Consider the following 23433-nt stretch of genomic DNA (forward strand, 5'->3'; position numbering starts at 1 on the left):
CCGTCTTGTCCGGGTGGAAAAGGAGGCGCGTTGGATCACGGGAAATGTAGTTTTATTTGTGTTCTCCGGCAACATTTTGTTGAACAAAAAACGCAGCTATCCACGTCCACGGTCCACGACATTGCGAACGAAACATTTGTTTGTTTTATTTATTAGCTTTGGACAAGTTAAAATATATATATATATTTGATATAAAATATCATATCTTCCAAAAAAGTTGAACCAGGAAGTGTTGAGACATCACGTCATGTGACAGACAGTTGAAGCAACATGGCGGCCGTGCAGTGGTAAGATGCTCTGTTATCATCATCAAATTACAACTAAATGTGTTTTTTACATTTTTATTGTACGTGTATTTTTCGTTCAGTCGCACCACGTTTAATGACATCCCAGAGGATGCCGCAGTAATGGATGAGGCTTGTGCACGACGTCTTAATTAAGTGTTGACTTGTTTTGTTTAGTCTGCATAAGACTTGTCATATTATACAGTCAATATTTATTAGGACAACATAGAAAGATTCACGTTATTTAGTCGTGTCATTTTAGTAGGCATGTTTTCTACAGTAATAGTGCAAAAAAAAACCCAACACTTTAGAAATACTGGGTTGCTCAGTCTGTACTTTACTTGAGAAAAGGTGCAACCATCAAACATTTTTAGTACCAATTATTTGTATTTCATTCATGCATAATGGCCCATTTCACTTACCATTATTATTATTATTGTATTGTAATGAATTAGTAATGCATAGCAATAATGTGTTCATCACTTTGATGTTGTAGCAACTGGTAAAGATGGGACTGCTTTTAAATATGTTGTGCTACTGTACCTGTTGCTTTCTACAATTTACCAGTTTACCAATGTGTGTTTTTGTACAAAGAAGTCTAACTCTGCAATGTAACTAGTAAGTACAGCTATTGAATAATCGTAACAGCGTTAGAAGTAATACATTTGGGGGGAGGGGGGGGGGGGGGGGGAGAGTAAAATGGAAATACTCAGTCAAGTAAAGTAAAAAGGTCCTCGCAATACAAGTGAACTTGTGAACAATACTTGAGTGAATGCACTATCTTTCCCTTCTGCATTCCACTGAGGACCCCAGTGACCTAATAGACTTGTGTTAATGTGACATCATGTGACTCTACTTCATGACCATTTAAATGGATTAGACCAACTTTAATGAGGAGGACTGCTGTTGTTGCCCAGAGAGACATGTGAGAGACACAAATGGATTAATGCTGCACAGTACAGTACAGTACAGTAGGGAGGCTCCCACCAGGTTTTTTTTTTTTGGGACGTCATTTGGAGTGAATATCGGACGATCACCGATTGGTGGCCGATCGGTTGATCTCTACTAACAGTTTGTAGGCTACATCTCCAAACGGAAAACATAATGTATGCAGAAATTGTCCCAAAATGGGTCTTTGAAAAACATTTGGTCAACCAGCGTCCAGCATCCTGGGGAACTTTGGCCAAAAGAATGGTTAATTTACAAGCTCACACCACGTTGACACATTGTTAGCTTGTACAGTAGGTCAGCTGTTTTTGCCAAAGAGATATTTGGTTTAGATGGAAGAATTGGTCAAAACTAAATAAGACAAGTTATCCCTGTATATTCTAATCTGTGTTCAAGAATTACTTTGCAAATTGATTTGATTTTGATTGATTGAATACTGCATTAGGTCACATTCTCACCAGAGAGCTTTGCTGCGATTAAAACGAATCCTGCTGCGCATTTCAGAAAGTGCGCTTCGTTTGGCAGGTGTGAAGGCTCATTCGAATCCTAATGCGCAGCAAAGAACCGCATTTTAACTCCGCCCAAAAACGGGGGTTTCGCTTCGCTTCCAATCGCACTTGACTACGATTCGGTGCAGGTGTGAATGCAATCCGCAGTAAATAAAGGAAATGAAGCAAACAATGTGGCGGGTGAGGAGCTGAACACAGTTGGAGACGGAGAAGGCATCTTTTACGCAGCGCAAAGATGTCCCGTTACTGTGGATAGACGTGGTCGAATGAGGAGACTGTCTGAAGCCCTGATCGAAATGAGGACGTGTACATTAATCAATTGCTTAAGAAAACACATAAAAACACTGCAGTGTAGCCTATTATAGCCTACAGAATATTCTGTCTGTCTGTCTGTGCGTGCCGTAAACATGCAGTGCTGTCACTGTGTGGGGACTAGGGAGTTATATCAGTGCGCTCATGCAGCGCTGTGCCTCCATGCCCAAAAGAACAGTGTGTGGCTGCACGACACATGCACGTTATGAGTGTAATTTTATTACCATAGATTTCACTGTGTAGGCTAGTTTATGAATGGAACACATTGATAAAGGTCCCCCCCCTGCTGCGTTTCCAATTGCTGCGAATGACAGTGTGAAGGCAAACCGCAGCCAATTAAATATGCAAGAATCCCAAAATCCCCGCCCATACGCATTCGAGTCTACCGAAGTATTAGGTGAGAATGTGACCTTAGTCAAAAATGTAATGCAGGGGTAATGCACAGTCGGTTGTGCTGTCGCCTCACAGCTAGAAGGTCCTGGTTTCAATTCCCACAGGGGACGCTGTGGGTGCTGGGGGCGTGTTCTCTCCTCATCAGTGCCCATTTCCGAGGCGGGGTTGGCGAAAGGGCCTTTCTGTGTTGAGTTTGCATCTTCTCCCCGTGTCCCCTAGGGTATAGGTACCCTCACAAAAAAGTAATCCTGGTCTCTAAACTACCTCCCCCTGGCCAGACAGGGCGCCTGATGGAGGGGAAAGGAACTGGTCGGAATAACGTGTTCCTTCCATGTGCTTACGTCCAACCAGGGAAACTCCCCCCTGTCAGGTGAAAAGACGCAGACTGGTCTCCTCTTGCATAGAAGGAAGCATGAGGTCAGTCCGCTGCCCCCCCCAGGTTGGCAGAGGAAGTGTAGCGCCCAGGATCACATTAGATAATTGACACTGGGTCAAAAAATGGGTTAGTTGCAAAATCGTAAAATAAAATAAAATAAAATAAAATAAAATAAAATAAAATAAAATAAAATAAAATAAAATAAAATAAAATAAAATAAAATAAAATAAAATAAAATAAAATAAAATAAAATAAATAATAAACAGCACGGAGGTACAGTATAACATTTAGGCTAAAAGTATGTGGTCCTACTCCTGTGTATTAAATTCATCAGCAGAGCATACATTTGCAGAGGAGAAAAAAAGCCTAATTTCAATGGGATTTAATCATAAATGGCTGTGTTGTTGTTGTGTGTGTTTCCTGCGTGTCAAGGCGTTCGCGTGAGCGTCGATATGAAGCGGAGCTGCAGAGCTGTCGTCTGGAGTCCGTGCCGGTGGAGTTTGGTGACTACCATCCTCTCAAAGCCATCACAGTGAGTCCAACGGCACTTTAACACCCATTCTCCACCATTTGAGGAAAAACAAAAAAAATCACATTGAATCTTTGCTTCTGGGGGGGTCCCTGGAACAACATATTTTCAGATGGTGCCTGCCATGGTGGTCTCTGGCCAGATACAGTACATATCATTTTTGGGGTCCTTGACATTAAATGAGCAACCACTGATACTGTAGAAACATATGTTTTTTTCCTGAAAACTATGGCCCTCATTTATCAATTGAGTGTAAAATCTGCCCCAAATTCGAGTGTAGGTTTTGTAGTACACTCACGCCCGCCACCGCATTCATAAAGTGATCGCAAACAGCTGATCCAGCAGTGATAAATGTGACGGCTGAAATCAATCTGCCACGCCCTATATGAAATGAAGCCTCGCCCTCGTTTTTGCGACATGAACAACTGCAATATGACCAAACAACGTCATAAACGGAACAGAAAGTTGGAAACCATGGTTACATGATGGAAAAAAGCCAATAAAAAGTTTCCCCTTGCTTGCCTTGCCCCCCCCCCCCCCCCCCTCTATAGCCTACACACAGACGCACGCACGCACACGCAACCTGCAAGCCCATGGTGTGTTGTATCTTAAATAAATAAAGAGCGAACACCTGCATGAATTAAATAATAGCTGTTCTATTAAATAATGGCTTTACCCTGAACATGTTTTCTTCTTGCCTCGCTTGTCTGGCTATCATGTCCACACACGCACGCACGCACATACTTGCAAGCAACTGTCACTGTGTGTTGTTACAATTATTAAAGTCTTTATGCATTTAACATACAACAAGATTAGTGAACGAAAACCTGAACCTGTGATTCTGTGAAGCATTAATTAAATAACATTGCTCACGTCACTGTCACAGCCTGTGACAAAATGCTGTTTTGCAATCTCCTCCTGCTGTTCGGTCTGTGTTTGTCACTGTGGCGACCATGCACGTTTATGACAGTCAGGGCCGTGCAGAGAGCACTGGGGGGCCAGGGGCTCAAACTCCAGAAAAGGGCACATGTGTGCACGCGCATAGCGCGCGCCGATTTTTGGGGTGGTCTTTTTGTGGAGTCCTTCCCTTGTGCCATTTCATGTCATTGAACAGTAAAATAAGCAATATGTTCTCATTAGTCTGAACTCTGAAACTAAAACTGACTGATGGCAGATTAAAAGATAATTCATTATGATAGTGGAATTATCATTAATTTTTTAAAGCTCAGCTCAAGACCCACTTCTACAACATTGCTTTTAATTGATCTTTTTTTTTTTTTATTTTGTTATTCATGTCTTCACTGTATTGCATTACTGCTTGTTTTTAATGTTGTTGCCTTGCTTTTCTTTTATTCTCCATTTTTCTGTAAAGCACGTTGAGCTGCATTTCATGTCATGAAAGGTGCTATACAAATAAAGTTTTATTATTATTATTATTATTATTATTATTAATTGTCAAATGTTTGTCTTGAAGGGCCAATGGCACTTATTGGCCCCCCACACAAGCCCTTATTGCCCCCCCACACACAAGCCCTTATTTGCCCCCCAAATAAGCCCTTATTGCCCCCCCCCCCCACATGCCCTTATGTGGGGGGGGGGGGTGCCCTTTCCCTAAAAGAAAAAAAGAAAGGGCACTTTCTGCAATAGGGCAGGTGCTCAAGCCCCCCTAACTGTTTAAATGACTTACCGGTAAGCATCTAACTTGCAACATTGTTTTTAATTGCTTGCACAAGGAAATATCCTACCAATTTCATATGACATGCCTTTACTTTTTTTTTTTTAATTATTATTGTTATTAGTTTTATACATTTTAGGAGTGAAAACATATGTTTAGATGACCGTGACAGCCTGCCAACAATTCAGACAATGCTGCTCCGCTTTTCTACGACAGAAAAACAGCTGAGGACAAAGCCTACGACAGCTCCCGACCTGACGTGATTTTTGTCCTGGCTCACGTTCAAGTTCAAGGTTTTGGGGAAATGGTAAATGCCGACGTGCACCCATATTTTGGCGTATGCCGCGTTGATAAATGAGGGCCTAAATTTGTCTCGGGTCACCAAATTTAAAAAAAAAGGGACATTTTACAACCGGTAAACACAACGCTCATACGACGGAGCGTGATTGTGTAATCGTTCATTATTAAACGACAATAAACACTGTTTTCTCTCACCCAGGTGACGGACACCAAGTCTCGCCGCGGGACCCGCAAAGGCAGCACGTCGTCCTCTTCCTCGTCCTCTTCCTCGGTGGTCCCGGACCCCCTCAGCTCCATGCTGGACGGCACGGACCCCCTGTCCATGTTCGCCGCTGCGTCGGCCGTGGAGACCCCCCCCGCCCTGTCGCACAGCTGCTCCGCAGGGGTGAGTGAGAAGCAGCGTTGGTTTTGACAGCACACTTAGATTTTAAGTTTTATTTCATGTAGTCTTTTTGAATAGTTTTCATTTAGTTCTATGTTAGTTAGTTCATACGTATGACTGGCGCTGCAGTCATACGTATTTCTCAAACATTGAAATGTGTTGCTATCGTGCAGAAATGTCGAAAGTGGGTAAATGGGGGCCGTCTAACACATAATCTTTTCTCAGAATTGGACGGAATGATTTAGATCAAGAGTTATTAACAAATAAGATTAGCCTAAAATGGGGGGGAACAATTTCGATGACGTCTCACCGGAAAATAACGTTTTCGCAACAGACGCAATCGGTTTTGATATCAATAATGTCCGTCCTTTTGATCAATCTCTGTCCAGCACTGGGCGTTACTAATGGACAGGACGGAGAACTCTGTTTATGCCGCTCGGGGTGCTAACAAGACCTTGTTTGGCTGGAGATACATCACCACAAATCAAATTCTGAAATGTATTTTATGTTTATTGCAACGTTTTCACGTTAAAACAATGTATCCCATTCAATTATTATATATTTTTTTATAACATTGTAGCAAATGTTCATCCGTTATAGCTTCACATTGTAACAACTTTTCATCGTTTCAATTTCACATGCCGGTAGATGCATTTAATTTTGAGAGCGTGTTCGAGAGAATGTTGAGAGCGTAAAATGAAACCAAATTACTTTACTGGTCCATTTGGTTTCATTTTACGCTCTCGAGAGTTAAACGTCTCCATTAGTTAATTCACACGAACACTACACAAGAGCTATTAGAGAATGTAAAATAATTGTTATGTTGATCAGCATTGCCTGTTGTCTGATGATACCACATCAATACGGCATGGCATTTGGACAAAACGATAACAAAATATTCTTTCATTTTGGGCCTTGTGAGGCTGAATCTCATCAGATGGTGGTCCGTCCGTGGACTCAAATGGCAAATGCATAATGGGCCTTGACATGAAAAGGGTCGAAAACCACTGATCGAAGTCTGGGGAAAAAATGCGTGTGTGCTTTGCGTGTGGTTGTGCGTGTGGTTGTGCGTTCTCAGGAGTTGGGGAGGAGGAAGAGGGAGAAGGAAGAGGACTTGGTGGGAACAGACTTTGAGCCGTGGTCGTCTAAGCGAGGAGACATCCTGGCCAGGTTCACCACCACTGAGAAGCTCTCCATAGTGAGTATCTCACCAGAATAAATAAATAAATGAATGGTGCATTTATATAGTGCCTTTATCCAAGACGCTTTACACATAGATTGTGCATTGCATTCACCCGCATTCACACACGCATTCATACACCGATGGCGGCGGAAACCATGCAAGGCACCAACCAGCACATCAGGAACAATTAGGGGTTCAGTGTCTTGCTCAAGGACACTTTGACACCAACTCTGAGTCACCGCCGCCCAATCAATGTCGCTGTGGAATTCTCTCAATCGTAAATATAGATGTATTATACAGACATGCTTCAACATGTTGAAACCTAATGATTCTATTTTCATTTTTTTGTGTTCCAGAATCTCTGCATGGGCTCTGACAAAGGTAAACATGTGTTTCAACCAACCAGTACTCGCCGACCTCTATATTAACCTGGAGTATTGATAATGCAGTATGTGCTAGTATGTGAAAATATATAAAATATATATATATATAATATATATATAAAAATATATATAATATATATATAAAATATAGGAGGGGCGCGCGCGCGCACCCCTCCTATATTCAGCTATTAGTGTAGATTTCCGTCGTAGAGAAACATTAAATTCCCATTGACAATGAATGGAGAATTTCACGTCATAGTGTCTGAGCAAATGAATGATAAGAGCGCCCCTCACTTCACACAGGTGTCATTTTTATTAGTATAATATAGTAGTAATATTATTATTCGGGAGGGGCCTATGTGAGGGGCCTAATGTAAGCGGCTGCGGCAACCACACTGCAATTCTTTCTAAAACTGTGACTTTTCTATAGTTGATATTAATATGATGATTCTTTACGTTTCATCGGTGCTTCCCGTCTGTGCTGTTTATAGGCAAGGCTCCCAGCCCTGGCAACTCTGCGGTATCGGAGAAGGTCCGGACTCGACTCGAGGAACTGGATGACCTGGAGGAGGTAGCATTACAGCACAGCAGTGGTTCTCAAACCGTTTTAATTCATACAGACCTGAGGACGATTCTTAAAAAAAAGGGGAAAAAAAGAAAAATCTTCTAAATCTGGTTTTCTGAAAAACCTATATTTCTATATCAGTGGTGCTCAAGGACCCCCTGAATGATCTGTATTTGGCCGCAGAGTAAAAGGAACCCCTTTTGGTGTTAAATATATGTGACAGACTCCAGCTAAAAGTGCCTCAACTCGATTTTTACAGATTACAGATTATTAAAGTACAGAATGTAAGCTTTCATATGATGTATCATTCAATGAAATTGGACAATAATTGAAGGAGATATGACCATCTAAAACTTGTTGAAACACTTTGACTGATAAATGTATACATTTAATTTGCCCAAATGAATAATCTGTTGGAACGAAAACCTTCTTCAACATTCAAACTGTATTAATATGAAAAGAACGAAAATCACATAAATAAAAAAAAACGATTTCATTTCGACCATTTAGACCATTTCATTCTGGCGAGTTGAGGCACTTTTAGCTGGAGTCTGTCACATATATGTTAAATATTATGTTATAATTTAGCTATTGAAAAATAGCAGAAGATTGTAGGTCTGCTATTTTTGAAAAATCATGAAAATGTGGCACAAATCTTTGAATATATATTTCAAAGCGAACATTTTTAACTAAAATATTGGGGGTCCGTGGCCCAATAGAGATACTTCTGGGGGTCCTTGACATGAAAAAGGTTGAGCCCTGCACTGACATAGAAACATGGGTTTTTCAGGGAAAAAAAATAGGATTAGGAAGACATTTTTTGAATCAACTTCAGTCCAAAATGGGTTAAGGTGTGTGTGTGCCTCCGCAGGGCTCCCAGAGAGAGCTGCTGAACCTCTCCCAGCAGGACTATGTGAACCGCATAGAGGAGCTGAACCAGTCTCTGAAGGAGGCCTGGTCGTCAGACCAGAAGGTCAAAGCTCTGAAGATCGTCATCCAGGTAAACACAGTGACCTTTTTACTTATTGCTTTTGACAATACAAAGTATAAATATAGCCCAATGCAGTAGCCATAGGATGTCAAAAGTAATATTATTTTCTTTCCCCCCCCCCACACACACACACACACACTTGGTCCAACGTGCCCAACATACAACATGCTGTACACTTACAAACAAAAGAAACAATCAAATAATAATTATGATGTATCTCGCTATCGGCACTCCCCTCATGGCACATATAGTATGCTTTTAAGTAACGTAACCTATGTGGATATACCACCTACCTAATGTAGTTGTACTAAAGAAAGAAGCTGGTGCAGAAAGCACCAAATGAGCTGGCCAGATGTATGGAGAACCGAGATGACTGGAGACGCCGATGGAGGGCTCGTCTGAGGACGACGTAGAGATAGATACCTGGTCAAATTCTCCTGGTGTTCCCCTCAAATTGAATTGAATTTGCTCCAACTTTAGATACTGCACACCATGAGGTCTTTAAGCCATACAGATGCTTTTACAATGACGTCTCTGCACTCCATCCATGATCCACCATCTTCATCCGGAGTGATTTCCCTCTCCAAAGCAACATTACGTCGCCTCTATTAATATATAAACGCAGTCTGTCAGTTATGAAACGTAATATGATTAGATTGAATTAAGTAAGATTAAACCTTAGACTTAGGCCAATTCACTTACTGACTTAGGCCAACAAAAATGCCTATTTTGTGGCGAAAACAGCATGATCCTTTTCAATTAGGACATTGGCGATTTTTCCAGAGGTGGCCAAGTGTCATGAGGAGCTGACTTACACCCACCCACAGCCACATCGTTAGATGCCCTACTGTCTCCCTCTCAGCTGTCCTGCTGTCTGTCTCTCCTACACTGTCTCCCTCTCAGCTGTCCTGCTGTCTGTCTCTCCTACACTGTCTCCCTCTCAGCTGTCCTATCTGTCTCTCTTACACTGTCTCTCTCTCAGCTGTCCTGCTGTCTCTCTCCTACACTGTCTCCCTCTCCACTGTCCTACTGTCTGTCTCTCCTACACTGTCTCCCTCTCAGCTGTCCTGCTGTCTGTCTCTCCTACACTGTCTCCCTCTCCACTGTCCTACTGTCTGTCTCTCCTACACTGTCTCCCTCTCAGCTGTCCTGCTGTCTGTCTCTCCTACACTGTCTCCCTCTCAGCTGTCCTGCTATCTGTCTCTCCTACACTGTCTCCCTCTCAGCTGTCCTACTGTCTGTCTCTCCTACACTGTCTCCCTCTCAGCTGTCCTGCTATCTGTCTCTCCTACACTGTCTCCCTCTCAGCTGTCCTGCTGTCTCTCTCTCCCTCAACTGTCCTGCTGTCTGTCTCTCCTACACTGTCTCCCTCTCAGCTTTCCTACTGCCTGTCTCTCCTACACTGTCTCTTGCGTTTACTGTAGCTTTCCTACAGTCTGTCACTCTCTCCTACACTGTCTCCCTCTCAACTTTCATACTGCGTGTCTCCTTCGCTGTCTGCATTTGTAAATAATACAGCGTGGATTGTAGTTTGGGCTGACTCTGCCACCTTGCTGCCACCCATGTTGTTGATCTATATTCCTTTCTACAACAGGTCGTTAAGAGGAAGCAATCTGATTGGTTGAAACGGTTTCTAGCCGTTGATCAAACCACTACTGTTCACCACCTAATCAAAACAAAGAATTCAGCCGCTCTGTTCTCCCAGAGCGCTAGCAAACTCGGTGGCTTGGCTAGCTAGTTTCTTTGGACATTTGTGGTCGTAGTGACTCCATCTGTCATTAAAAAAATATATTTTTTCAGCGATTCTCTTTGTTTTAAGGGTAACTGTTGTATAATTGCAATATTACACTCGAGGGTGTTGTTTAACGTGATTATTGCCACTTCAGCGACGCTTGCGGAACTCGACTTCGTCTCGTTCCTGACCGCATCCCTGTCGTGGCAATAATCACGTTAAACAACACCCTCTCGTGTAATATTGCTTAAGTATAGCAAACAGCATTTAATTAAACGTTCTATAAAACGTGTTTGTTTTCAGTGCTCCAAGCTTCTGTCAGACACCTCTGTGATCCAGTTCTACCCCAGCAAGTTTGTCCTAATCACAGACATCCTGGACACGTTTGGTGGGTAAAACACACAGGCACACATCAGATATACTGCACAGGTGCATGGTCAAAATAGAATTGAAAAGACAGTAGGACAGAATTAAATGGGGTTTTTTTTCAAAGACCTTCAACATTATTACACATTCATACACCGATGGCGGAAACTAACTAACCTGAACATTGGGAGCAATTAGGGGTTCAGAGTCTTGTCTCAAGGACACTTCGACGCGAACTGGGAACCTCATGGTTCACCATTAGGCCGCTGTACGGGCTACTACCCCCTGAGCCACTGCCGACTGCATTAACCCATTCTGACCTGAGATCAGATTCATACGAGGTTTCCACTGGACACACACTGGTCTGATTAACCCATTCCGACCTGAGATCAGATTCTAAAAATGTCAGTCGTTCTTCGATTTTTCAAAAATAGCTAAAGCATAACATGATGCTGACACCAAAATGGGTTCCCGTTCAGAATGGGTTAAGACTGACGGTTGACAGGTGAAAAATGCTCCATAGACTACTGGTGAAATCAATGGCTTTTGATCCATGGGTATTGCTGGCCTACACACAAATTTGTAGCTGGGGGCGTGGTAAACATGCAGTGGTTTTGATCCATGGGTATTGCTAGCCTATACACATTGTAACTGGGGGGCGTGGTGAACATGCAGTGTTTTTGATCCATGGGTATTGCTGGCCTATACACATTGTAACTGGGGGCGTGGTGAACATGCAGTGTTTTCTGTTAAATGTAAGTAAGTACATTTTATTTATAAAGCACCTTTCTTAACGAGGTTACAAAGTGCTGTACAATGAACACAATAAAATCGATCAAAATGTAAACGGGACAGTACAAGAAGCAAATAAGAAACGCATAATCAAGGTCACATATAACATCAGGAAAGTGTTTCAGCAAACTTAAAAATATTGACAGACTCGGCATTTTTTTTAAAGTGCAAGGCAGTGCGTTCCATAAAGTACTGTAGGTGCAACTATACTGCAAAGGCACGGTCACCCTTTTGTCTTTCGCTTAGTCCCAGGAACCGTTAGGAGGCCTTTGTCAGAGGATCGTATAGGGATCTCACATTGACCTTGGGGGGGGGGCAGAAGATCACAAATGTACAGTGGGGCCAGTCCATGTAGGGCTTTAAAAGTAGTTAAAAGGATTTTAAAATCTATTCTATGCCCAACATTGACTGTGCTCTCTCTGCTCTCCGTCCCTGGCTCCGTCCTCAGGTCGGCTGGTGTACGACAGAATCTGGACCATGTGTTCGGAGCCACATCCTTTGCCAGGTAACGACAACACTCTTCCTTGTTCCTTCTGGAAGCACTCAGTTTAACCCATTTTGACCTGAGATCAGATTCTAAACATGTCTTCTACATCCTGACAGTTTTCTGAAAAACTATGTCAGTCGTTCTTCGATTTTTCAAAAATAGCAGACCTACAAGCTCGTAGCGCGCCACTCTGTGGCGAGCTATTGACCCAACTCTTGGAGCGGTGAGCTGCAGCCGTGCCGCGCTCAGGAATCATTTTATTAGTTGATTTGACCCCCCCCCCCAAATCAAACCCATTGATGCCGAGTGCCAGGCAGGGAGGCATTGGGTGCCATTTGTACAGTCTTTGGTTTGACCCCCGACCTCCCAGTTTCAGGGTGGACATAATTATAATCCAAACTGCCGATCAACAACATAGAGCGAAGGAGGAACGCTCCCGTATAGCGCGCCACCGTTGCAATAGGAATGCATTGATTGGGCCACAATTTCCCCAGAGGTCCATTTCTCTACACTGTCGGGAGATAATAATAAATTAACAGCCAGGATTTTATTTTATTTGTCCAGACACCTTCTCAGCCGAAGACGTGAACGACACGGCCAAGGAGACCTGTCTCAACTGGTTCTTCAAGATCGCCTCCATCAGAGAGCTCGTCCCTCGGCTGTATCCTTTTGATCGTATATATAGATCAGTGTCGTTCAGCCCTGTTCATATCAAGGTCCAATTATGTATTCGCCATTTGAGCCACGGACCACCTGCGCCGTTTGATGACATTTTGCCTCGATTTAGCCTCGATATTTTGATATTGTTAGATGAGCTCATTTTGTCCACAATTCCATGCTGTATTAAAGGAGAATTCCATACTAAAAGGCTTTCTTACCTTTCTTTGTAGTTGTTACGTCCCCACCAAAGAGGTCCAGGTGTTATTTTGTGCAAAAGCTCCTTATTGGCTATTTCCCCTACCATAAGCCCTAAATGAATTGCATTGAATTGAATGGGAATTGAATGGGGCTATGGGGTGTTGTGCTAATTCGCTTATTTCCATCGCTCAAAATTATAATTTCTTTGTATATATCCTCTCTTCATAATGTAAATAATATCCCAAGGGGCACACTTTACTACTTATTTCGATGGAAATAAGCAAACTAGCATAACACCCCATAGCCCCATTCAATTCCCATTCAATGCAATGCAATTCATTGAGGGCTTATGGTATAGGGAAAATAGCCAATAAGGAGTTTTTTGACAAAAAAAACACCTGGACCTCTTTGGTGGGGACGTAACGACTACAAAGAAAGGTAAGAAAGAGAAGAAAGCATTCTAGCATGGACTTCTCCTTTAATGTCCATTAGGAGAGATAACAGGTAAAATAACAATTCTTCTACATTCTCTAATTGTTGTTTACTTCTTGTAAATTAAGTAATGCAGATGTTTAACAATAATTCAACTCTTGAGAGTGTGAAATGAGTGTAAAATTGTAGTAATGGTCATTGTGTGTGTACTGTAAGTTAGAATCATTGACTGGCGTTTCACAGATACGTTGAAGCAGCCATCCTGAAGTGTAACCGTTTCCTGAATAAGGCGTAAGTTATCCTCTGTCTCTTCTGTTCCATGTAGTTGGTCCTCACTTTGACCCTCAGGTTGGAATATGACCAAATGTTCTTTTGAAGTCCCAGAAGACCGCCAATGACCAGATTGTAGCGACGCATTGTTGTTCTATGATTTTTCAAAGCTTAGTGGAAAAACTCGACAACAGGAACAGCAGGATGGATAATGTTTTAACGTTGGAGTTAGGCTTGTTTTTTTTTGGTACGTGCAACATGTCGCCCAATGGGGCTTTAAAAAAAAACGATGTAATGATAATCCACCTGTATTGATAATGGCGTTTTCTCGTCTCCTACACAGGGGCATCCAGGAGACCCTTCCTCGCCTGACAGCTATGATCCGGGGGATAGGAGACCCTCTGGTAGCGGTCTATGCCAGAGCCTACCTCTGTAGGGTGAGCATGCATTAGATCAACTTTTGTACAGTGTTGATCTTGCCAGCAAATGTTGAATTATTTTCAATAACATTTCAATTAGTTTTAGTCGCCTTTTTGGCATTTGAAATTCTTTAGTTTTATTCAACTGAATATAAGTCTTTAGTCGACTAAAATCTACAGTTGATTTTGTCAAAGGCAGGCCTTGATGACGTTGTAAATGCTTGATTGCAAGATTGAAAATAGCTGATCTACAAGCTCATAACGGTGAGCTTGTAAATGACCTGGCCTTTTTTTTTCTTTTTCTACTGGATCTCTTCTCTACTAGTCCCTCCCTATGCATTTATTTAGACAACATTGACAATATATTTGAGTCATACAGTAGTTTGTCATCATAGCTTCGTCAGTGAAAGCAATTCTAAAACGGGTAGTCCCAATACTTGATTATGATTGGCTGGTTACCGTCACGTGACCGGTGTAAATTCCACCGATAACCCACTCCTTCAATCACTGGGGCCACTTTTGCCGAGCAAGACAAGGAAGTGACGTGGCTTGCTCTGGTGGCGCAAAGCGTATAGCTATGCTTTTGTGAATTCAATAGTTTTATTAGGTTAATATTGCTATATGTTTGTAACCGTTTTAGAAAAGCAATAAGCCACTCGAGGCCCCAGCTTACTGGGTATTTTACAATGGCTGGGAGCGTAGGCAGACCTGAGGCGCAGCCGAGGGTCTTCTGAGACCTCTCGTGGCTTATTGCTTAATCTCTCTCTCTCTCTCTCTCTCTCTCTCTCTCTCTCTCTCTCTCTCTCTCTCTCTCTCTCTCTCTCTCTCCCCCCTCCCTCCCTCCCTCCCAGGTGGGCATGGAGGTTGCCCCCCAGCTGAAGGACAGCTTGAACCGTAACTTCTTTGACCTGCTGGGCACGTTCCGTCAGATCCACGGGGACAGTGTGCAGAACCAGCTGGTGCTGCAGCGGGTGGAGGTGCCCGTCTACCTCACCCTCTACAGCCCCGCCATCAACTGGATCCTGCAGTGTGTCTCCTACAGGGCGCCCGATGTACGTAGCACGCACGCACACACACACACACACACACACACACACACACAGGAGTGCAACAGTCAATCTAACTAATCTGATCTGATCTACTCGATTAAAAAAAAAAAATACTTTAATAAAATAATTTATTGATATTATTCTATTCCTATTTTGGGCATGTAATTCCAGGCTATACTAAATAATTTCTAATGAGTGACAATAGCTGATCTATAATGTTTCAGGACACCATTTTGCATCAAAGTATAACACTTTATTGCCCCATTTGCCCCGTTGCCCCCGCCGGCCGGCGGGGGCAACCTCTGAACCGCGCTTGGCAGGTCAATTTGAGACCCAATTGGTCGGCGCGCTATGAGCCTGTAGATCTGCTATTTTTCAAAAGCTAAAGCATAACATGGCCTCGGAAAACCCAGGCGTTTTAATTTAATTGATTTGCTGATACTCATACAATTTCTTTTTTTAACCCATTTTGGGTGGGAACCCCTTTTGGTGTTTTAAGCGTTATGTTATACTTTAGCTATTCAAAAATAGCAGAGCTACAAGCTCTTACAAGATATACGAGCTTGTAGGTCTGCTATTTTTGAGAAATAATGAAAATGTGCAAGTCTTTATATATTCTTTCAGAGCGAACATTTTTAACTCAAATCTTTGCTTCTGGGTGGTCCCTGGAACAACATATTTTCAGATGGAGGTCGGCAGCCAATTTCATAATAATATTGGGGGTTCTTGACATGAAATAGTTTGAGAATGACTGACATAGAAACAGGGTTTTTCAGACAACTGGAGGGCTGTCAGGATTTAGAAGACATTTATAGAATCGTCCTCAGGTCTAAATGGGTTAAATAAATTATCACACCTGTGTGACGTGAGAGGCGCTCTTATCATTATACATGCAAATGGTTGGAATTCACCCTCGCTTTGAGTTGCTTACTGTATTGGATGATTGCACTCTCACACAGTGATTTGGGAAAATCACACCTGTGTGAAGTGAGTGGCTCTATTATCATCATACATCACATTCCATCCTCAGCCAATCAGCTGAGCGAATTCCGTGCACGCGTGCAGACACACACACGCACACACAGTTTGTGGCGCTTGTGACGTCACACCAGAAGATATAAGATGATGCACCGTGTTGAAAATGACTTTAGACGTCGAGAGAGAGACGAGGGGCAGAGACACAGGCAGACAGTCGGAACGATGTTGTCTTGGACCGTTACCAAAGCAGGAGGACCAAGGCAAGCCTATCATGCTGCTGTAGCAGTGAGAAACAAACTGTATTACTTTGGAAGGTGCTATGATGGAGGGACAGACGACAACATGGAACAGATGGATGTCCATGTCTTCAACTCAGTGTCTTTATGCTGGAAGAAGTTACCTGGAAGAGGAGACGGTCTCCTTGAGGTTCCATCCAGGCGCTGCGGCCGAACAGCTGTGTCGGTTGAAGATACAGTCTACATCTGGACAGAGGTATGGAGAGAGAAGCGATACAATGTGCTTTACGCATTTGATGTCGACACCCACAGATGGTTTAAACCCAGTGTTACCGGGACTGTTCCAGAGGTGAGGCGTGCCCACTCAGCCTGTGTGTTGGAGAAGGTCATGTTTGTCCATGGAGGATACACCAAGCTGAATATATCCACTAATGTCATGTACAAGTTGGACACCAGCACAATGGTCTGGTCTTTAATTAACACCAGAGGAACTCCACCTCCTGCTTCATCACATCACTCTGCCACCATCATCGGGACAAAGATGTTTGTATTTGGGGGCATACAGGGGTTCTACAACAGCATCAGAGTGTTTGACACAGAGACCAACGGCTGGATGATCACACCTTCTGCACAACCTCTTCCTTCTCGCTGGGGTCATTCAGCATTTAACTACAATGGAGAGCTGTACATATTTGGTGGCTGGAACTTTAAATGGAACCAGACCTCCGATGATCTGTGGAAATTCAGTCCAGAGACCGTCTCCTGGAAGAAGGTTGAGCCAAAGGGGAAAGGACCTTGTTCAATGTGTGGTATGTGCTGTTGCATTGTGGGAGGTCATGTCATCCTCTTTGGAGGAAGGGAAGGATGTCTGTCTACCTCTGATGAGCTGTTCATCTTAGACTTCAGTCCTAGTCTTAAGACGTTATGTAAGCTAGCAGTTATTCAGTACGGTCCGGACCAATCAGAACTCCCACAAGACATCAGGTGGGAACTGGCAGCCATGACTAGTACCAACACCTACAGTACAATAGCCTAATACACCTACATTTCCTGATGAAGGAACAGAAGAAAGAGCAAGAAATGATGGATAGCTCTATGGCCACAACACTCCGTGGACAACAACAACAGATGGAAATAAATAAATAATAATTTTTGCACGATTGAAGAAGAGATGGATGACCGGCCGTGCGGGTAAAACGCTGAGGAATTCTCAGAATTTAGTTATTTTTCGGGGGCGCACGGTGGCGCAGTCGGTAGAGCTGTCGCCTCAAAGCTAGAAGGTCCTGGGTTCGATTCCCGCTGGGGACGCTGTGGGCACTGGCGGCGTGTTCCCTCCTCCGCGTCACCAGTACCCATACCTACCGGCGTGCAATTATACTTTATACACGGATCCCGACAGTGTTGACCTCAACGAGGTGAAAGCAAACTAGCAATGCTCAAATCAAATTAATATAAGAAGGTTTAAATCAATGACACCATGACAACTCTCCTGTGTATCCCATTCCCCACACGTGGATAAAGAAGAGGGCAAAGTAGGAGCTTGTTCATTGAGTGTCGCGCCTTAATATTCCATTCAGTCAAGTATCTGCCTCTGCTAAAACTCTTAAGAGACGAGAGTCACGAGACCTTTTTTTCCCTCTCACCCTACTGCAGCACGCAGCCTGTAGGGAACCTCTCTCTCTGTCTGTCTGTCCACATGTATGTCTGCCTGGCTGGGTCGATCGGGTCTCTCGGAATGTCACAGATTTATTTTGGATTTCGGAACCATTTATTTTGGACCCGTGAAGAACTCTACTGTGTAGTGTGTGTGTGTGTGTGTGTGTGTGTGTGTGTGAGCTAGCTAGCTAACGTTAGCTATGTTTTTTGTCTTTTAACTTGTAGCACTAGCTAGCTATACTCGGCCAAATATTGAAGTTATTAAAAAAGAAGCCTATCCATCATTGCCCTTTGCGACCCAAACTTCCTGCGGATCTTTTAATTTTTTTTATAATAAAATAAATTCCCTACCGACTCAGCCCAAAAATGACAGCCATCTATTATTTTGCTTGGCCTTAGATAATTGGCACTGAGTGAAAAAACTGGATTGCAAAATCGTGGGATAAAAAAATATATATATAAAAAAAAGAATGGAGTTATTTTATTTATTTTTTTCTTTTGCAAATGTTCCAGTGATCAATGGATTATTACCAACTACGTCGATGATATGACGATTTAGCGGACAGTTGACCTGAATTCCCCTTTCATTGTCAATGAATGGCAAATCTGGCAAAGACGTGTGGGGACAAAAGCTGTATATAGGAGGGGCTGGCGCCCCTCAAAAATAGAACACGCTTCTCTATTATTCGTTTAATCGAAACAATTATTGAAGAAATAATCACTATGAAAATAATCCATAATTGCAGCCCTACACACGGCACCCACTCACACACACACACACACACACACACACACACACGCACAGTGACACACACAAATGCATTGATGAATGGTCTGATGTACATTCTGTGTGACATTGCTTTCATGTTGTTTGTCTTCCAGCCCCTTCTGACAGAGATGATGGAGAGATGTAAGAAACTGGGGAACAAGTGAGTTGGTCCACCACCGTACTAAACCCAGGCACCTTTGTTACATTGACGCACACAGCCACACACGCTCTAATCAATTCGTGGCATGTTGTGCAGCTGCGTCTAGTTTATTTTTTCTTTTTTTTTCCAATTTGTTATTGAGGCTCTGAAATGTCTCAACTGTTCAATCGCACGCAATTCAATGTATATAGAACCACACATTTTTATTTTTTCAACACGACATAGGAAAACAACAAGTACCACAATACGGACATTAAAATGCACAGTAAAAAAAACCCTGCCAAAACAAGACAAAACGAGTACACCACAGTCTTTGCGTCTTTGCTCCAGGGGGAGCAGTGCCTATGTCAAACCTGTATATAGGAAATGTAGATGTCTCATTGGCCGCTGCAGTTCATTGTAGCGACGTGTCTCCATTGTAGGCAGGAAGTCAAGCGGAAGTGCTGCTGTTACGCACACGGGACTTCTGTTACGCACACGTGCTTCGCAAGGAATGAAACAAAACAAATAGTGTTGATTCCTGCCTTTATTTTCTTCTTTCTAATGATTTGATCGGCCCAAAATATTGTGTTCATTGTCATGATTTGTCACGATCCGATTTGGCTTTGTCCACGGCGTAACCGTCTTTAAATAAATACTTTAAGAAAAGCCTATGGGCAAAATGCATTGGGATTCATTTCCTGGGCCACTCGTCGTTCTGAAAGGGGGTGGGACTGTGACGCTCTATTGGTTAGAGAGATACAAGGTTCACTCCCACTCCTATGCCACATTTCCAGCCTTTTTTTCCCCTTCGCCTGGGTCAGCGTGGCTAGCTGATGCGTTGTGCCAGGGGTATGGTCCCTGCCCACCCCGATATACAGAGGAAAACACATTAGTGCCTTAGCACCAACTAAAAATAAATAATAATAATTGTTTTGTAGCATTCAATCACTGTCATTAAAAATGATGAGAAGAGTCCCCTTTAACACCTTAAGGGTTATTTAATCCAATTAATAAAATTATGTGCCCATCGTTTATAGCGCCCGGACCACCGACAGACCGGATGTTGTTGTTGTTGTGAATGTCTGTGTATAGCAGCTAACAATAGCCACAACACTATCGATGCGATCGACAACAACGGAAGGCAAGATAAAAATCTAACGAGACTATAGCGACTGGACAGCGGGGGGCCCGTCAAACACATAACCTTTTGTTTTTATAATTAGGCGGCACGATTTAGATCGCGAGTTATTAACGTTTTAAGATTTCCGTTATCGCAAGTCGTGCAACACCGTGGAATTGCGCAACAAGCGCTCCTATAGGCTGTGGAGCGATGCGACCGGTTTTGATATCACTAATTTTTTTTTTGATCAAAGTTTTTTTATTACTTTTTCACACATGAAAATATTGCATAACATTTTTCGAACATTTTTTTCCCCCCTCCCCTCCCCCCCCCCCCAGAGTTCACGCTCCGACAGAGCCACAACCCCGGTATCTTGCACCAAATGAAATAAAAGGCACATACAAATATACATAGACATAATAGAATAATAGAAGTATGCAAAGAAATAATAATAATAATAAAAAAAATATAAACAAAATATAAATATATATATAAAATAATAATAGTAAAATAAAATAAAACAATTACAGTAGGGTCAGTGTAACAAGTTAAGGATTGTTGATGTCAGCCGCGTTCATCCTCTCAATGTATGTCAAAAAAGGTTGCCAAATGGTGTAGAATTTTAAGGCACCGGCGTACCCTCTTGTGGAGTAGCGAATCTTTTCCAAAACATCAGGAGTAAAACATCATTAACCCAAGATTTAAAGGTTGGTGGTATTTTCTCCTTCCATTTAAATAGTATTTGCCGCCTAGCCAAAAGAGATGCGAAGGCTATTGATATCACTAATTTGACGGAGATTAATCGATCTCCGTCTCGGCGCAACTAAGTACCATGACGGACATCTACGTCATGGGCCCCTTAAACTGTTTTAATTAACCTCAATAACACACCAGCCCTCACTAAAGTAAGGTATGAAGACAAATAAGTAAAATATAAATCATGCATTATCGTCGCATTATATTCAGTCATTTATTTTCCAGATGGCACAATATCTGGATACAGTGAGAGTCTTGAGTAAAATGTGCGTCCATTCCCTTGTCGCGTGTCCTTCCCAATTCCCACAGTGCCTTGCTGCTGAACTCGGTCATGTGGGCCTTCCGGGCAGAGTTTGTGGCGGCCAGAGCCACTGACTTCATCACCATGATCAAAGACTGTGACGAGGCGGGCTTCCCCAAGGTACATGCACACACACACACACACGCACACACACACACACACACACACTTGGCTTCCCCAAGGTTCGAGGACAATACTTTTAATATGAACTGCTTCTCACACACCCAGTTGTAGTGATAATGTGTGTGTACTCTAAGCTGGGTTTAACATATTGGCCGCCATTGGCACATATAGATCAACGGCAAGCGTTGTGTCGCTAGGTGAACAAGTAAACAGAAAAGGAGAAGAGAGAGAAAAATCTACAAATTGTCTTCTGGTCTCTTCCCCCCCCCCCCTCCCCACTCCTCTCCTCTGGTCTCCAGCACCTGTTGTTTGGTTCCCTGGGCCGTAGCCTGGCCTGTGCTGACCCCCCCGAGGCAGAGAGACTGCCCATCCTCAACGAAGCCTGGAAGGTGGTCACTAAAGTCCGCAGTCCACAGGTACCGTCACCCGTCCTCACATGGGCTGCCCATGAGGGACACATCAGATGATGACATTAACCCATTCTGACCTGAGATCAGATTCTAAAAATGTCTGTTTGAAAATGACAGTTTTCTGAAAAAGCTATGTTTCTATGTCTGTCGTTCTTCCATTTTTCAAAAATAGCAGATCTACAAGCTCATAGAGCTTTTATATCTGCTATTTTTAAATAGCTGATGACCTTAATAATTAAGTCACTTGTTGAACGTCTCTGTCTTGTTTCAGGACTACATCAACTGCGCTGAGATCTGGGTGGAGTTTACCTGTCGACACTTTACCGTGAGCAATATTCTTGACACTTTCTATTTCTTTCTTTAAAGATTTATCTTGGGGGCTTTTATGCCATTGTTGATAAGTACAGTGGCTTGACTGGAGAGCGTAGAAAGAGAGATATGGGGAGTGACACACAGCAGCAAAGGCCGTCGGGATCGGGACTCGAACCCATAAGAGACGCTGTCAGGCTGTACAGTACACTGAGCCTATAGGTCCCCGGACCGCTACGCCAGCTGTCCGGCCCGGGGGCCACCGTTTCTGTTATTCCTTGTCGATATACATCTGTTGCACTCCTGTATTCACCACACACACACACACACACTCGCTCTCTGTCTCTTTCTCTTGCTCTCTCGCCGGTTTCATCTGGTTCTCTCTGGTTTCTTCTCTGTCTCCGTCAGAAACGCGAGGTCAACACTGTTCTGGCTGACATCATCAAGCACATGACCCCGGACCGTGCGTTTGAGGACGCTTACCCTCAGGTATGAATGAAGGACAGACGCACTGCAATGGTGGCTTGAAAAAGAACTACGGAGTTGATCTTCAGGTCGGGGCCCTTATCCAGGAATGGTTTGGGTGGAAACCCACTGCTGTAGATGGTTTTTAACATTCGGTTGTTGCCAGGATAGGAAATCCTGACAGCTCTTTATACGTCGTCACTGAAAACAACAACAATACTAATTGTGGAGAATTTTTTTTATTTATTTTTGCAATCTAGTTGCTAACAGCTATAACGTTGTTTCCCCAAACGTGTTACAATTAGGCAGAAACCATCTACTGTACTACATGTTGTTGTTTGTCTGTGTCTCACAGTTGCAGTCGGTCATCAGGAAGATTCTCACCTACTTCTATGACTTCTCTGTGCTCTTCTCCATGGTAAGACAATCCTCCATCACGCTGAATACCAGGTGTTAAGTTAAGAGGCTGCACCATATCTGGCTTAACCCATTCTGACCGGGAACCCATTTTGGTGTTAGCATTATGTTATGCTTTAGCTATTGAAAAATAGCAGATCTACAAGCTCATAGCGCGCCACCGAGTGGCGCGCTACGAGCTTGTAGGTCTGCTATTTTTTTAAACGACTCGAACGACTGACATTTTTAGAATCTGATCTCGGGTCAGAATGGGTTAATCAGACCAGCGTGTGTCCAGTGGAAACCTCGTATGAATCTGATCTCAGGTCAGAATGGGTTAACCATGCCTTCGTGAATCGAAATCACGGTTCTTTTTCTTATACTTATGGATTCTAAAAGGCTTTAGTCCACAATCCCAGTGTGTTATAATCTTCTCAGTCCACCTATATACACAGCAAGGGAATGTTAGTAGCGCTGCATGTTATCAGAACAAAGAGGTAGGAGCGCGCAACAATATCGGGGAGGTGCTGCAGACCA

At 43.1% G+C, this 23433-nt stretch overlaps 1 protein-coding gene across 4 annotated transcripts in view; it reads left to right on the forward strand.

The window, feature by feature from the left end:
* The first annotated feature begins 255 nt into the window (after positions 1–255).
* The window catches only part of vps35l (VPS35 endosomal protein sorting factor like), a 36570-nt gene continuing 13392 nt past the window's right edge, over positions 256–23433 (forward strand). For 3 of the 4 annotated variants that reach the window (XR_013965814.1, XM_080789933.1, XM_080789934.1), the window contains exons 1-19: positions 256–287; positions 3255–3354; positions 5526–5711; positions 6787–6906; positions 7248–7272; positions 7766–7845; positions 8711–8839; positions 10866–10950; positions 12169–12225; positions 12772–12868; positions 13741–13788; positions 14111–14204; positions 15038–15238; positions 18988–19034; positions 21202–21313; positions 21616–21732; positions 21998–22051; positions 22444–22524; positions 22856–22918. Coding sequence is in view for 3 of the 4 variants with exons in the window: in XM_080789933.1 (XP_080646059.1) it covers positions 271–287; positions 3255–3354; positions 5526–5711; positions 6787–6906; positions 7248–7272; positions 7766–7845; positions 8711–8839; positions 10866–10950; positions 12169–12225; positions 12772–12868; positions 13741–13788; positions 14111–14204; positions 15038–15238; positions 18988–19034; positions 21202–21313; positions 21616–21732; positions 21998–22051; positions 22444–22524; positions 22856–22918 (1713 nt within the window). In the remaining variant the exon portion in view is untranslated. The remainder of the gene's footprint in view (positions 288–3254; positions 3355–5525; positions 5712–6786; positions 6907–7247; positions 7273–7765; positions 7846–8710; positions 8840–10865; positions 10951–12168; positions 12226–12771; positions 12869–13740; positions 13789–14110; positions 14205–15037; positions 15239–18987; positions 19035–21201; positions 21314–21615; positions 21733–21997; positions 22052–22443; positions 22525–22855; positions 22919–23433) is intronic. The other variant, XM_080789935.1, reaches the window with a different exon arrangement.

This window comes from Protomyctophum bolini, assembly GCF_963924005.1.
Source record: "Protomyctophum bolini genome assembly, chromosome: 18".
Classification (NCBI taxonomy): domain Eukaryota; kingdom Metazoa; phylum Chordata; class Actinopteri; order Myctophiformes; family Myctophidae; genus Protomyctophum; species Protomyctophum bolini.